The 16797-nt window shown below is 48.3% G+C and overlaps 2 protein-coding genes across 12 annotated transcripts in view; one reads left to right on the forward strand and one right to left on the reverse strand.

Annotated features, from left to right (window-relative positions):
• The first annotated feature begins 4319 nt into the window (after positions 1–4319).
• Positions 4320–13193, forward strand: DMAP1 (DNA methyltransferase 1 associated protein 1). 2 transcript variants are annotated; one of them, XM_039883863.1, is made up of 11 exons: positions 4320–4427; positions 4608–4753; positions 5262–5353; positions 5618–5813; positions 10966–11124; positions 11257–11424; positions 11660–11845; positions 12008–12079; positions 12373–12445; positions 12568–12863; positions 13074–13193. In XM_039883863.1, the coding sequence occupies exons 2-11, from the start codon at positions 4649–4651 to the stop codon at positions 13131–13133; spliced, it is 1407 nt and encodes a 468-aa protein (XP_039739797.1). In that variant the 5' UTR covers positions 4320–4427; positions 4608–4648; the 3' UTR covers positions 13134–13193. The 2 variants fall into 2 exon arrangements, with proteins under 2 accessions (XP_039739797.1, XP_039739804.1); XM_039883870.1 differs by having other exon boundaries at positions 4364–4411.
• Positions 13194–13617: 424 nt separating this feature from the next.
• The window catches only part of ERI3 (ERI1 exoribonuclease family member 3), a 122081-nt gene continuing 118901 nt past the window's right edge, over positions 13618–16797 (reverse strand). For 9 of the 10 annotated variants that reach the window (XM_039883960.1, XM_039883918.1, XM_039883933.1 and 6 more), the window contains one exon: positions 13618–14147. In XM_039883960.1, coding sequence (XP_039739894.1) covers positions 14118–14147 — 30 coding nt within the window. In that variant the 3' untranslated portion in view covers positions 13618–14117. The remainder of the gene's footprint in view (positions 14148–16797) is intronic. The other variant, XM_039883942.1, reaches the window with a different exon arrangement.

Genomic DNA, 16797 nt, shown 5'->3' on the forward strand with positions numbered 1-16797 from the left:
TTTCTAATGTTTATACCTTTTATTGCTTTTCTTCTCTTTTTGAATTAGAGAGAACATTTGATACTGTTTTGAATAGTAGTGATGATAAAGATCGTTCCTGTCTTATTTCTGACTTCAGTAGAAATTTGTCTATTGTTTCATCATTAAGTATGGCTTTGGTATAGATTTTTTTATTATCTTATTAAAAATAAACAAATTAAGGCTGTTCTTTTTTTTTTCCTAGGGGATTTTTTTCTTTATATAATTAGTGGGTGCTGAATTTAAGACAATAATATTTTTATTTTAAATTTATTAATACAATAAATTAAATTGATATAGTCTAATGCTAAACCATTTTAAAAGGTAACAGTCTTCAAATTATAAATAGGTGAGTTCTAGTTGACCTTCAAATTTATAATTTGAAGACTGTTATCTTTTAAAATTGTACCTCAATAACAATATTTTAAGTTCTTTTCTGTGGTTATAGATCTATTTGGTTTTCGAATTCTTCTTGGAATAATTTGGCTACTTGTTTTTTAAGAAAACATAACTAAGAACTGTGAACTTTAACCAATAAAGAAATTGCCATCAGAATAGGTATTAATTTGGTATTTACTTTGGTGCAGTGAAAACCCAGCTAATATCAAAGGCAGCCTTTGGCCTGCTGCTAATAGATTATCATCTGAAATCAATTATCACCTGAATGAAAGATGGATTGAAGGCAAAGCTTTGGGGTACCAAATGACCTCTGCCACAGAACAGTATGGAGGGCAGAAGGAATTTGAGAACTGCAATGGAGAGGGATTTCTACCTGGACAGAGTAAAGAAAAAGAATGTCAAGTTCAAAACCCTAAAATTTTGGCTCAAGACAAGTCCCAAACCATTGACTATATCTATGATAAAAAATAATTTATCTCTTGCAGTCATGAGGCTGATTGTAAGTGAAAATCAAATCCAAAGTGTGATATTGAGATACTTTGGTACAATATCAATTACATTCACAGCCTTGCCATATCTCTTATGTGAATATTGGAGCATTAACCAGAAAATAAAGCATTCAGATGACTCAGAGCATCCAAAATTTGACCCTCTTGAACCTTCCATACCTGCAGAAGTGGCACCTCTTCTTCTATTGAGGCTAATGAGTGACTTCTGACAATCATTTTCAGCAGTAGAAAATAGTGACAGAGATCTGTGAAAGCCTTCTGTTGACACTTTTATGTAAGCCAAGAATGTGCTAGAATTAAAGCATCTTACATTCAAGGAAATAAGGTAAACTCCATGAAAATACATGTCAGTAATGTTTCTGGAGATTTGGTGTCTTAGGAAGTGTCACAATGTCCCCTCCTAAGTACAAATTGCTTCACCTTACACCCTCCTATCATATGAAAGAGATAGAATACCATATTTCATTGATTCACATTAAAAATAATTTATTTAGGTAAAACTCATATAACAAAATTAACTATTTCAAAGTGAACAATTGAGTGGCATTTAGTACATTAACGATGTCCTCCCACCAACATTTTAACATCTCTAAAATGGGAATTCATCTTATAATCAATGGTATATTACGATTTAATTGACAGTGTTTTAAAAAATTCTTCATAGTGGACTATAAATGAAGGTACATCTTTCAGTTGATGGTTGATTAGGTTAGTAGAAATATGGTACTTGGTGGTCTTCTTGGATTTCTTATTTCCTCCATATCCTTGTCAAGAATAGGTAACACAATTATTTTAAAGTTTTACCAATCTGATAGGGCACATGCATACCATATGCTGGGAGAACTCAGAGAATGAGGAGACTCGCTGCCCCTCTTAAGGAGTGCATAGTCTTGGTGAGAAGAGAGGAGGGTGAGGAGAGAGAGGAGAGAGGGAGAAGGGAGAGGAGAAAAGGAAGGAGAGAAGCCAGGCCAGGCATTCTCAAGCTCCAGTCTACTATTTCTGGGCCCAGCTGTGAACAGACAGGCTGATGAGGGATGAGCTTCTGAGACTTTTTTTTTTTTAAGTTCTCCTTTCTATAGCCACATCCAATCAGTTCCTAGTTCCAGTTGACTCGACCACTGCCTCCTACTTGGTTCTCCTTTTAGCTTCACCTTCCCCCCTCACCCCCTGTAAGGCCACCAGCAATCTTTCTAAAAGATGAATCTGACTCTTTTTAGCCTTCCTCCCAACTCTCCTGCCATACCCACTAACACATGCCCTTCAATGGCTTCATATTTCTCTCAAGATTAAGTAAAAACTCTTTTAAAGTTGGCTCTTGAGCCCCAGAGTGCTCCAGCCTGAAGTCCCTATCCTAGGCTCTTTAATAGGTCACTGTAGTGCGAGAGTCTCTTCAGAAGTGACGCTGGGTTCCCAGAGTGGACCAGTTGGGTGAGCACTGCAAAGTAAGCTCCTCCAGGGACTGGCAGTTGGATTTGGTACCACTTGCAGACTGGTAGAGGAAGTATGGACAGTGGCTTCCTAGAACAGTCAAGAGAGGTATCCTTCTTTCACTCTCTCTCCCTTAATCCCTGGACTGTTTCCCCAAGGGATGAGAAACTCTGGACAAGTCATTCTGGGGGATTTCTAATGATAGCAGCTAAGGTGGCACTCCAATGGTGGGGTTAGAATCCAGACCATGGCCAAGAACAAATAACATATGATTGTCCTTAGGATAAAACCCAAAGTCCTGACCATGGCCTCCAATGCCTACCCTTGATTTTAAGTCTTCTTATTCTCCACCTCCTCACCCAACACCCACCACACTGCTCTTTTTGCTTTCTGTCCCTTCAACATATAGTTTCTTCCATATTAGGTACTTTGCACTGAAACATTCTTTCCCTAGGTATTCTGTGGCTGTTTCTATCATTTAAGCCTCAGCTCAGATTTCAGTTCCTCAGAGAAACCTTTCCTGACCACATTACATTAAGTAGCGCCCCCCCATCCTATTACTTTATTTTTTTTCATAGCTCTTGTCACTATCAAAAGTTACACTTTTATTGTTTATTGCTCAGTGTTTCTCTTTCTCCACTAGATATAAGTCCCACCAGGAGATATTTGTTTCTCATTTACCCACCATATCCCCAGAACCTAGAACAATGCCTGGAATACATACATTTATGTACCATGTCCTGTCCTCCCCAAAATGAGTCTACTAAGGGAATTAGACAAATAATTACACAGTGAATTAGCTATAAGTGGAGTCTAGTGTTTCAGGCAGAAGTGCAGGACCCTTCCCTACTGCTCTGTTCATTTCTGGCTCCAAGGACGATCCCTCACCCTGTGGGCAATTTCTGCTGCAAGACCCTAGCTTCCCCCAGAAACTGTTTAAAGCTTAGAGGATTCACCCAGGAATCAGGCCTCAGGAACAGGCCCAATTCCCCAAAGTTTTGAGGTCTAGTTAGGCTTGTGGTTGCAGCTAATGTCCCTGTCCCCCACAAGTCAGAACAGCCTACAACATTGATAACATTGATAGCCACCTTGTGTGGACTGTCTGCTTATTCGGTCCTTGCTTGGATCTTTAGCAGGCCTTGGCTTGGGGTCTGGTCTCAATGCCTTAACAAGTCCTACTCCATCCCCCATGCTGTCCTTCATGTTTGCAGGCTGGTTTGCAGAAGCTGAAGTTGGAAGCTGTTTCCACTGTCCCTTCTGTCCTTCTTCAGGACCTCCTCTTCTACAAGTTTCTTTCTTCAGCGAGTTCAGCGAGTTTTTTTCCCTCAAGAGATACTTTTTCCACCTGCTCCCTGCTTGGGGCTGTGTTCTTGGTCCTCTTTGTAATACACACTAATGCTGCTAGCTCCTGGACTGCTGAAGTTCCAGAAAGCTGGGCTCCAGGAGAGCCCCAAGTGGTCCCCACCCACAGACTCCTCCCTCAAAGGTGGTGCAAGTGAGGGTCGAGACCTCACTCCATCTTGGCAGCCCCCTGGGTAGCTCCGCTTTGCCTAGTTTCTCTTTTCATCTTCAACGCTTAGCACATTGCCTAGTACATACTCAGCACTTAATGAACCGGGGAAGTTAATAACATTAATTCATGTGATAAAAAAATTAAATGTGCCAGGCACCGTGTTCATGTTTTACATGAATTATCGGTACTTCATTTATGCAGGTATCATTACAATTTCCATTTTACAAATGAATAAACTAGTTCGGAGAAATTAAGCAACTTCCAAGATCACAAAGCTCTGCGCTTTCTTTCCATTGCCTAAAATGCAACGGAGCAATGTAGAGAGAAAATGCCAGAAAGCAGGTACCGCGCGAACACCGGCAGGCTGGTGGGAGCCAAGGACTGTGACAAGCTCCGGGCGGTCAGTGTTTTCACACTGGGTTGCCGAACGGCTCCATTTCCGCTAAGCACAGACCGGAAGTGTTCCTGTCGGCCGCGTGTCTGATGCGCACTACCGGAAGTTTCTGTCCGCGGCTTTGCTGGGATAGGAGGGCTGCAGTGCTCGGTGCGGAGGGTTCCAGGTGCGGAGGTGCTGGGGCTTAGGAGGCAGATGGGGCTGTTAGGGAGACCCAAGTGGCGGGACACAGGCAGAACCCTGACCTGACCTGGGCCACCTTCCTCCTTGCGGCCTGGTTCTTCACCCCGACTCGACTTGGGCTGAAGTGGCTCTGCCCACTGATCTGAGCCTGATCCCTCCTCAGGCACTGACCCTTGACCTCGGGGCGCTCCCCGCTCAGGCACGATGGCTACAGGCGCAGATGTGCGGGACATTCTAGAACTTGGGGGCCCAGAGGGGGATGCAGCCTCTGGGACCATCAGCAAGAAGGACATTATCAACCCGGACAAGGTAACAGGAGTGCTTGAAAGTGTTGGGTAGCGGGAATGGTGACAACGGACGAGAGATGAGGGAGATGATGGGGTGCTACAATTCTAGAGATATGGGCGGTAAAAGGTGTGACATAACGGGACGGAAAATGTGTCACCTTGATGAGATGGGATTGAGGAGGTGGGACAACTTGGAAATGATGAGAAGAGATGAGACGACCAAGAGAGTGTGACACTTGTAGAATATTGGGGTAGGGACACCAAGTCAGTGTGACATTCTGGGAGATGGTGGGAAAGTATCTTCTACTCTGACAGGTCAGGGCTCTACCCAGGTGAGGCGGGAGTGGGGAGGGAAATGACCTGCTCAGACTAGGGGTGCCCCTGTGAGTGAGTTTCTGTGCCTTTGTTATTTGTCATAGTGTATGTGTCACTGTACTTGTAGGTGCTAGTTCAGGGATTGAACTGGGATAAAGAATTTTCAGGGAAAGGAGTCTAGCCTGTGGCTCCTCTCCTGTGGTTTCCTTCCTCAGAAAAAGTCCAAGAAGTCCTCCGAGACACTGACCTTCAAGAGGCCGGAAGGCATGCACCGGGAGGTCTATGCACTGCTTTATTCTGACAAGAAGCAAGTATTAAAACCCCAATTCCCCCAAAACTCTGGTCTCTGACCCACCTGCATGTTCCCAACTTTTAGTTTTCTCTGTCAGTTCTACCTTGCCTTCCCTCCCCAGCCAGGACTCCTGCTCACTTAGTAGGAGGCAGGAGGAGCTCAGCTCTTTCCCTCCAGAACCTAACTTACTTGTTCTAGGGTAGATCAGCAACCTGGGCCCAAAGGCTCTCTACACACCTCTGACTCTTAACTTTTCACCTCCCTAAACCTTGCTCCTAGGGATGCACCCCCACTTCTACCCAGTGACACTGGTCAAGGCTATCGCACAGTGAAGGCCAAGTTGGGCTCCAAGAAGGTGCGGCCCTGGAAGTGGATGCCATTCACCAACCCAGCCCGCAAGGATGGAGCTATGTTCTTCCACTGGCGACGGGCAGCTGAGGAGGGCAAAGATTACCCCTTTGCTAGGTTCAATAAGGTGAGCCACCACCATTTGGACATAGAGCAAGGTTGTCCACCCACTCTGAGCCACTCGTGTGAGCTCTCCAGTATCCTAGGGTAGGCTCTAGAGGCATGCTCAAGCCTTCGTTTCAACCATGGTTACCTGCATAGTTCTTGTTGTGGATACCTGCAGGGTGGGACCCTGTCCTTTCCTGGACCTGCTCTGGTTTTTGGTGGCTTCTCTTGGCCCTTCAAATGTCATTATTTCTTAGAGCTATATCCTAGGTGCTCTACCCTTCACACTCTGTACCTTCTCCCTAGCTTCTCATTTACCCTGTGGCTTCAATTACTCTCTGTCTGCCGTTGACCCCAGCTCAATATCTCCAATCCAGAGCAACAGTTCCCACATACCCATTCATTTACTTAACATCTCTTCCTGAATGCTCCACAAATGCTTTAGATTAAGTAGGTTCTCTCTATTCTCTACCCCCAAACCTGTTCCCCATATTAGTGAATGGTACCACCATCCACGCAATTGCCTAAACCAGAAACTTGGGAATCATTCTCGACCTAGTTTCTCCCTTAGCTCTGTATTTCATCAACAATGAGACAAAGAAGGTAGGTGAAGACAGATCAGAAACATGTAAGCAAATAAATTGGATTCTTTCAGGTAAGAGCCATCAATAAAATGAAAGCAGGATATGAATGGGATATGAAATGAGATAAAGAGTGAACTCGTAGGTGTAGGGGTAGTCTCACCTAGATAGGGTGGTCAGGAAGGACCTCTCTGAGAAGGTGGCATTTGAACTAAACCTCAGTGATAATCAGTGAATCCTATGGATTCTGTTTCCATAATAAACCTCGTCTTCCCTTTTTTCATCTTCTGCTGGCACCGTAGTCCAAGCTGAATTATCCTTGGTCTAGTTACTGAATCAGATGGTGCAGAGCCTTACCCAGACTCCCCAGCCAGTGAGAGGATGGGCTGGGATTGCCTAGGCCACTGTTTAAGCCACTATACAGTATAGCCTCATTCCCTGCAGCCTGGAGCAACCTAGACTTCCAGCCTGAAAGCACTAGAGGCTTGAACCCAGGACTCCCAAGTCCTGACTTTCCTGTCAGCCCAGTATATCTAACTGGACCTGCAGAGCCCTGATGGCTCACAGGATTCTCAGACTCAGCACATTCAGATGTGACCCAGCATTCTCCCCTATGCCCCAAGCCTGGTTTTCCTCCATTTTACCACCACCTTTAGGCTCCTCAGGTCCAGTGGAAGGAGAGGCTGGAGATGTAAGATTGAGAAGGGACAACGAGAGGTGAGGCATCTGAGGCAATGGGAGGGAAGGCTGGATGAGACAATTCGAGGTGAAGACAAAAGAATGTCCATTTTGCATTTAGTAAATACTATTCCATGCCAAGCCAAGCCCTAGTCATCGAGGGCACAAAAATGAATCAGACGCAGATACTGTTGAGAAACTCTCCATATTGAGGAGGAGAGAGGGGAAGGTACAGGCAATTACAGTTTGGTGGGATACATGCTATTTTGGAAGGACGTGAAGGTCCCGGAAGCTTCCTGGAAAAGTCAGAGCTTGAGTTGAGTATTGAAGGATTTCACCAGACGATATTAGGAAAAGAATGCAGTTGTTTTATTTTCAGGCAGAGGGGACAGCATGAGCAAAGTTTAAAAAGCAATCATATGTATGGTATGCTGTGGGCACTTCCCTGTTAATGAAGCTTAAAGCTCAAGGTAGAACATGGTGGGAGATGAGGCCTGAGAGGTCAGTCAGCAGGAGTCAGGTCAGGCAGGGCTTGGCAGTCAGGCTCAGGAATTTGGGCTTTGCCCTGATGTCTTTGGGTAGCTACTGACAGATTTTGAGTAGTGTCAGGATTAAATTTCAGTTTTAGGAAGATCATGGTGACTACAGGTAGAGAATGAAGTCAGAGTTAAGTGAACTTAATCATCTCTCCAATATTGCTTATTCTCGGAGTCCCGTTCTTAGTCCGTGGCTCCCCAGCTGCTCTCTTGTTCAAGTCAGAAACACAGGAGTCACCTTCCCTCACCCCTCACATCCATTTAGGAAGTCCTGTGGTTTTTAACGAAAGCCTCAAGTCTGTGTCGTTTTCTCTACCTTCCACTTGTGCTGTTTTAGTTCAGGCTTCTTCACTTCACACCTCAATTATTTCTAAAACCTGCCAGCTGGTCTCTCAGGCTCTTGTTTTACCCTGTCTGTTCTCACTGCAGCCAGGGTGGTCTTTCCAAAAGAGAATCATGACCACTTCACTCTTCTCTTTAACCATATTGGCTCCAGTCACCCTCCAGACTCCTTAGCAGGGCACACAAGGCCTGCAGCAGCTGGCCGCTGCTGACTCTTACGCCTTTCCCTGTCTCTCCCTTGTTTCCCTAACATGTCCCTAACTGCCAACCCCGCACACATTAGGCTGTTCTCTCTCATTATTATGTTTGTATTGCCCCCTCTGCCTAGGATTCCCACTAACATCTTCCCTCGTCAATTCACTTCTGTCTACCCTTAAGATTGAACTAGGCTGCATTTACCTCCGTGCTAACCAACCCTGTCTCTAGGTTGGTTCAAGTGTCACTCATTACACTCTAGGCTTACCTTTGTCATCAAACTCGCCACTCTGTACTAAATTGTTTTCTCAGCTGGACTGTGAGCTTTGGGAATAAGGCCCTTGTCCATCTTATTTAGCACTGTGTCCCCAGCATAAGTCTAGCAGCCCCCTGATAAATATTTATTGAATGAATGAATGGCTCCCTCACTTGACCTTGAGCTCCTTGAGAGCAGGACTAGCTGCACAGTTCCTGAGTACTGTTTTTAATTAAGTGGAACTGAAATGCATAGGAGGGATACTTAACCAAGCTTGGGAAACTAGAGACTTCTCAGAGGAGATGATGCCTGACTGAGATCAAGAGGATGAGAAGTTATCTAGGTAGAAGGAATGTGGAAGTGGAAAGGCATTTCAGGCAAGAACAAAGGCTGATCGGGAGAGTCTGGTATGTCCCAGAAACTGTTAGTCTTGGTTGGAACTTAGGGTCCATGAGGGACAATGGCTGCAGAGAGAGAAGTCTTCCACCCCTGTATCCATTGATTGATTCAGTAAATATTCATTATTTATAGAGTGCTGGGCCCTGTGCTGAACCCTGATGGTAGAAAGTAAACTAGACAACCCTTGCTCTTGAGGACTATGCAAATGATCTAGAAGGCACTTTTTAGAGTAGTAGGGATCCTTGGAAAAGGCTTAAAAAGCCTCTAAAACTGCTTCTCAGATTATCTGGTGAAGGAATTTATCTTTATTTTTCAATATTATTTTATATTTGTTTTAAGTGTACAGCATAGTGGTTAGACATTTATGTAATTTACAAAGCGATTTCCTCATTAGTCCCTACCTGGCACAGTACATAGTTATTATAATATTATTGACTGTATTCTGTATGCTGTACTTTACATCCCCACAAATATTTTGTAACTACCAATTTGTACTTAATTCCTTCATCTTTTTCATCCAACCCTCCCAAACCCCTCCTATCCAGCAATCAACAGTTTATTCTCTGTATTTATGTCTGTTTTTGTTTTATTCATTTATTTTGTTCTTTAGATTCCACATATAAAAAATATGGTATTTGTCTTTCTCTGACTTATTTCACTTAGCATAATACCCTCTAGGTCCATCCATGTCTTTGCAAATGATAAAATTTCATTTTTTTATGTCTGAGTAACATTCTAGTAGTGAAGGAATTTAAATTTTTTTTTCCAATCCATCAGATTGATAAGGATAGTAAAATTACAAGACAAAATACAAGTTCATGTTTCTTCATATTAGATTCAGCAGTGTATAATTGTTGCAAAATCGTTATAAAGGTTTCTAAATGCCTACTCTCAATTTCCATACTTACCATACACCAGTAATTACAAGTTGCAAACAGCACTGGTCTGCAGGTTGTCGTTTAAGCAGCACGGTTCAGAGAGATCCCATCTTGGCTGCAGGTAGAGAATTGCTAGGGGGAGGGTTGAATGGAGGCAGAGATACCATGAGAGACTGTTTTTCTGATCCAGGCAAGTGGTAGTGTGATCTGGACTGAGATGTTGTAGTTGAGACTCTGGAGGTAAAAGCGACAGATTTGGGGAAGGGGAGGGGTCAAGGGTAAAAGTAGGAGTTAAAGATGCCTCCCAGGTTCTAGCAAAGGCACCTGAATTGGGTGATGGTGACAGTGACTGAGATCCAGACTGGAGGAGATTTAAGTTTCAGGAAAGATGATGAGCGTAGTACTGAACATACCAAGTTTTTTAGTTTTTTTAAACTGAGGTATAATTGACATAACATTATTTGAAATGTACAATGATTTGATATTTGTATATATTGAAAGATGATCATAATAAATCTAGTTAACACCTGTCACCTGAACATATTAAGTTTGAGATATATGTGGGACCTCCAGCAGGAGATGTCCAAGAGGCTGCTGGAATTAACAGTCTTGAGAGCAAGTTCAGGGCCACTGTGGTCTTTGATAGAGAAAAGAAACTTCCCTGGTCCAGCTTAGCACTGACTCCTTTCAGAGACCCAGATGGTGCTGTTTGTCCCCGAGGGAGGTCTTGGGGACAGGACTTGGGAGAGGGGAAGCAGGGGCATGGGCAGGGGAATAGGATTCAGGCACCCTTTCTGTATCTATGTATGTGACCTTGGCCAGCTCTGAGGAAGCCACAAGTCTCGCTGTCACCACTGGGTGGCAGAAGTGCTTCAGACAAGTGTGCTCCATAGACTAGGGGAGCCTAGTATTCTCTCCAGTATTTAGCCATCTGCCCTACTCCAGAGTTGACCTTTGGACTCTGCAGAAGCTCTTACACGTGGGTCCCTCACCTTAACCATGGGGGCAGAAACATAGATGCTATTACTGGGGCTCTGGAGCTGAAGCATGGTGACGTTGCTCTGGAAGTGAGTGCAGAGGCAGGCTCAGTCCTAGAGCCTGCCGGGGCCTCTGGTCAAGCAGATAGTTTCTTTCCTCACTCTGGAAACACCACCTGCAGGCTGCCCTGTTTAGGGCCCTAGGAGAGGATTCACTTTTGTCCAGCCCAAGATTGGAAATAAATAGGAAGGGCTGTGGTCATAGGGGGCTGGAGCCCACTGGACATGACACAACATGGGCATGCCCCTACTCTGTCCCTCTGTGCCAATAGACTGTGCAAGTACCCGTGTATTCAGAGCAGGAGTACCAGCTGTATCTTCATGATGACGCTTGGACTAAGGCAGAAACTGATCACCTCTTTGACCTCAGTCGCCGCTTTGACCTTCGTTTTGTAGTTATCCATGACCGGTATGACCACCAGCAGTTCAAGGTGAGCTGTTGTGCATTTGCACGTGTGCACAACCCCCAGGTCTGGTAGGCCCACTACCTTTATGCAATCCCTTCTTCCACGTGCCTCTGAGTATTCATCCATCTTCTTCCCGCCCCCCACCTTTAACCTTAGAAGCGTTCCGTGGAGGATTTGAAGGAGCGGTACTACCACATCTGTGCCAAGCTTGCTAATGTGCGGGCTGTGCCAGGCACAGATCTCAAGATGCCAGTATTTGATGCGGGGCATGAACGACGGCGGAAGGAACAGCTGGAGCGTCTCTACAACCGGACCCCAGAGCAGGTCAGCACTAAGCCCCACAGACTCTCCCTCCGTGCCCCCAAACCCACTGCCCTCAACTCCCTAACCCTTCCGGTCCCCCAATGGTTGGTGCCTGTGTGCCCCTCCATAGCCCTTCACTTCCCTCATGATCTCTTCCATCTCAGATTCCCTCACAGACAGCCCAGTGCCCCTTCATCTCCCCGTCTACCCTCACTTTCCTGTGTGCCTTCACATACTTATCTCTTGACTCTCCCAGGTGGCGGAGGAGGAGTACCTGCTGCAGGAGCTGCGCAAGATCGAGGCCCGGAAGAAGGAGCGGGAGAAGCGCAGTCAGGACCTGCAGAAGCTGATAACGGCGGCAGACACCACCGCAGAGCAGCGGCGCACCGAACGCAAGGCTCCCAAGAAGAAGCTACCCCAGAAAAAGGAGGCCGAGAAGCCGGTGTGGGGACTTACGTCAGCTCAGCTCAGGGTGGAGGGGTCACTTAGCACAGAGGACCCGTAGCAGAGGGCTCTGAGGACACCCAGAACTAGCAGCGTGCTGGGATTAACATGGGGCTCTCTCCCTGTGACACCTTGGTCTCCATAACTCCTTCTCCCCCAGGCCGTTCCTGAGACTGCAGGCATCAAGTTTCCAGACTTCAAGTCCGCAGGTGTCACGCTGCGGAGCCAGCGGGTACGTGTGTCACCTCCTTCAACGTGTGGGCCCTAGGCACTCTGCAGCCTGAGTGCAGGCCACAGGGCTGGAGCAATAGGAGAGGTGGTGCCATGTGCTGCAGGTAGAGATGACCTCAGGGAGATGTGGCCAGGCCGAGGTCACAGCTTTTACTATATTCCACTTGCTATTTCCTTTTCTGACTCAGAGCTGTCTCCCGGGGTTAACCTCTCTTCTACTCCCCCACTGCCTTTAGCGTCCCTTCATCCTAAGGTGCTTGTGGGGGAGAGGGCTTAGCTGCTGGGTCATTGCAGATGAAGCTGCCAAGCTCTGTGGGACAGAAGAAGATCAAGGCCCTGGAACAGATGCTGCTGGAGCTGGGTGTGGGTGAGTGTGGAGGCTGGGCTCCATGGGATGTACCTACCTGAGCCTGTGGATAAAGGCAGGGGGAGGGCAATTCTTTCCATCATACCCTGGCTCTGCCCTGCCTTATACCCACCCACCTGCAGAGCTGAGCCCCACACCTACGGAGGAGCTGGTGCACATGTTCAACGAACTGCGGAGTGACCTGGTGCTGCTCTATGAGCTCAAGCAGGCCTGTGCCAACTGCGAGTACGAGCTGCAGATGCTGCGGCACCGGCACGAGGCACTGGCACGGGCTGGTGTGCTGGGAGGCCCTGCCACACCAGCATCGGGCCCTGCCCCAGCCTCTGCTGAGTCAGCAGTACCCGAACCTGGTCTCGGCTCTGACTCCACCAAGGACACCATCATTGACGTGGTGGGCGCACCTCTCACGCCCAATTCGGTAAGAGCCAGTACAGGCTGGGATAGTACAAACTGGCCCTACGTGAGTGGCGCATATGTGTGTACAGGCTCCACTCCCTCTAGTGTCTGCAGTGGGAATTGTCACTCTGAGGGGTTCTGAGATGGGAGTGAGTGGCTGGCCAGTGGGCATCACCTTCCCTGAATCAGGCCTCATGGGCCACTGACCTCAACACCTTCTGTGTCTCCTCAGAGGAAGCGACGGGAATCGGCCTCTAGCTCCTCTTCTGTGAAGAAAGCCAAGAAACCGTGAGGGGCCACATGGGTTATGGGCGATGCTGCTATGTAAATAGAGCTGCTGAGTTGGACTGGACTGCTTCCTTTTCCTTCCCAGTACTTCTGATGGCCCTGGCTGGGAGGGTGGGCAGGAGGGGGTCACCACACCCACTTCACGGGGGCAGCATTGGGGCCTGCCTGCATGGAGACCCTTAGCAGCCCTCTAACCACTAACCACTGCCAGTGTTGCCCAAACACGTGCGCCTGGGAACACCCACGGTCCTACACCCGACAGCTCCCGAACAGCAGTGGCCTCAGACACCAGCAGCTTCAAAGAGCCTCATGCTCAGACAGGCCCCATGGCCCTGTGCACATTCAGTGCGCGTATCACAGGCACTTACTCTAGTGACGACCAACCACACTGGTGGTCTTGAGCACCGAGCAGTCTGGAACACACTCCAAGCCCTATACTTCTGACAGTGTCAGGCACAGCACACCTGGTCCATACACACACGCAAGGCCTCGTTTCCCCGACTTTATTCAGTGGCACGTTCACAGCGGGGATGGGGTGGACACAGGGTGGGGCCTGACCTGTCCTGGAGCCCTGGGGGCACCGCACACCATGCACTATGGATGGGAGGGGGCACAGGGGGGCTTGGTGGCCCCAGTAGAAGCCTGTGTACCAGGGAGGAGGTGGTGAGTACCTGGGTCGCCCTAGCCCAGGCCCACAATGGGAGGGGCTAATACTGGGCTGAGGTTTAGGGGTGGGGGCGGGGGGCACAAAGTGTCTGTTCCAGAGGGGCCAAGTGGCCAAGCCCTTACCTAGGGCACTAGCCCACATGGCAGGCTGGGGGACACTCTGGATGTAGAACTGTGCCACTCTCCCTTTTCCCCTCTGGTGAGGGAGAGGAGGGTCCTGGGCTGGGCCAAGCAGCTACCCTGTCCTATCCCATCCCATCCTCAGCCGATCAGAACGGCTTCGATGTCTGCTTGAAGATGAAGCCTCGATATGCAAGTGTCTTCATGATGTTGGCAATGTTCTTGCAGTCATCTAAAAAGAGAAAGAGAAGACATTTAGATGGGCCCCGTCCTTCCCCTCCACGTCCATAGGTGGTCTTACAGGGGTCGGGGTGGGAAGCAGGGTCAGATTCAGGAGCCACAGACTAAACCAGGGGTCCCATTCCCTGGGAGCAGCATCTCCAGCTTCAAGTTGGGCTGGGTGATGCTGGCCCGGCAGGAAGCCTGGTCTCAATGCTTCTCAGTCCCATAATTCATGCTGGAAATTGGCCGGCGTGTCCCGCCCCGGCCCCAGTAGTGATATATGGGCGCCGTCGCAGTAAGAAAAAGGCAGAGTAAATGTGTAATTTCTCCCTTGACGGCCCCCGGCCGCTGGGCGATCCTTCTTGTTGCTGCCGCATGGGGACGGCCCGCCCGCCACACTCCGTCTTCCCGCCACCCGCCTTGATGTCTCCATTTCATTACTGTGCGGCCATTCATCACGCCCACGGCCAGGGTGACTTTGCCAGCACTTGCATGTATGTGGGAGATGTGGCCCAGGCAATAATCACTGGTGACAAGGCACAAGCCTTGGCACTGCTGGGCCAGGGCCCTGGGCAACACCTGCCCTGAGACCCCCCCCGGCTTATGTGCTCAAACAGCAACCTGCCTGGGCATCTGCTCCTGTGCATTCCCAGACCAGTGGAGCAGGTCCAGGTTTGTGATCCCCTAACACCGTGGCCAGCAGCCTTCTACTGGATACACCTCAGCCCAAGCCCTGCCTCTCCTACCCCAGTAGGCTCAAAGCTGGTACTGGTCAGGCTTTCGCCTTGTCTGGCTGAATCTCAAGTTAAATATGTCTGTCTGCCAGACCCTGTCACAGCAGTTTCACAAGTATTGGTTCCCATCAGAAACTCCATGCTCAAAACTGTCCTAGAACCGTGGTGGCTACAGGAACAGGTACGCTAGGGCCTCAGTATCATTGATATGGGCCAGAACTTGTCCCACTATAGTAAGCCTAGGACAGAAATGGCCCAAGTGGCTGGGTTTTTCTATTCCACTGCCCACAGTTTCCCATCCCTTCCCTTGCCTCTCCTCCCACCCCTCTCCCACCTACCATACATGCTTCCGGGCCATAACCAGGGATTCGGCCGCCACCAACCCTCATGGGATCGATGCTGTGATGGCAGAAGTATTGTACATCGATGTCATAATCAGATGTGGGGGGTGGTAAGGTCAAGGTGGGGTCAGGAGGCCTCTGCAGCTGTCACATAGGGCCCTGTCTCACAGAACTCAACATGAATGTACCCACGGTGGATGTGGGCATGGAGAGGTAACCCAGGACCCAGACATACAAACACCTTGTTCCTCCAGGGACTCAGGGAGCCATGAGGTCTGGTGTGAAGCAGAACAGAGAGAAGACAGATGGGTGGGTAGTGGCGGCCATGGCAACTCCAGACGTGACCCATCCCCGTGGTTTATGGGCCGGACACGAGCCCCGCTCAGCTGAGGCCCCGTCATTTGTCTCCCTTAGTGTGTATGCCTGTGCTGTGGGGGTAGAGAGTGGAGGGAGGGGCCTACGATAAGGGGAGCTAGGCAGTTTACAGTAAGGGGAATGGGGCAGGAAGAGTTGTGCAAGAGGGCTGAGGGGTAGGAAGGGGACAGGAAGGGCCCTGGAGTGGAGTTTATGATAGGGCCCAGGGGCTGTGATGGCGCTGTCAAGAGGGGCTCTGATAGGGTGATTTTCTTCCCAAATAAGTCTGGCCTTGTCAGGGCACCTCCAATCCGTCCTGTCTTCTGTACTCTGGGGACCATGGCCACTCTGCATATTAAGAATAAGTCCCCTCGTTATCTGCAATTACCCAGCGGCCACACACCTCATTTCTTCCAACAGAAAAGAAAATTAGTTTTCTATTGACTTCATCTGGCTCCTCCCTCAGCGCTGGACAAATTGCTCAATCTGCCTCCCTTGACCCAAGTGAGAGTGCCCAGCTCCTCTCTTCAGGTCACCAGCCATCCAGTGGGTTAAGCACTGGCCTCCCACCTGTGCCTGGTCCTGAGCTAGTAGAAGGTCCATGTGCTCTAGTCTCTGTCCTTGACCTCTCCCCACAAGATGGCTTCAACCACGCTCTCAGCTTCAGCTACCCATAAGATCACGGTCTCCAGCCTGCACCTTTCTCCTGAGCTCCAGACCACAGATCCGAATGCCTCTGGAAAATCTCTTTCTAGATATCCATACAAACTCAAAATGTCTTAAATAACGAACTAATTTTCTTCCCTAAACTTCTTTACTTCCCCGTGTTCTCCATCCTAGTAAATGACACACCAAAACACCGAACAAGAAACCTGAGTCAGGCTTGACACCTTGCCCTCTCCCTCACTCCCAAAATCTAATCAAGCATGAAATACAGACTTCATCTTATTTCCTGTCTAATCATCTACTTTCCTTCCTTCTGGCAGCCAACCCGTTGGCCAGACCCCATCATCTCTTGCTTTTACAATAACTTCCTCTTTCCCCTCTAATCCATTCTCTTATTGCCAAAGTGATCCTTCCTACACAAATCTGACCACATCTTTTCCTCTTTAAAGCCCTTTAAGTGGCAACTCTTGCCCTGTTTCAAGTCTACACTCTTTAATATGACTTAAAGGTAAAGGCCTTGCAAAATCGGATACCTGCTGTCTCTTGTCTCACCTCTGCCACTCCC

This window comes from Pteropus medius, unplaced genomic scaffold, assembly GCF_902729225.1.
Source record: "Pteropus medius unplaced genomic scaffold, Ma_sr-lr_union100, whole genome shotgun sequence".
Taxonomy (NCBI): domain Eukaryota; kingdom Metazoa; phylum Chordata; class Mammalia; order Chiroptera; family Pteropodidae; genus Pteropus; species Pteropus medius.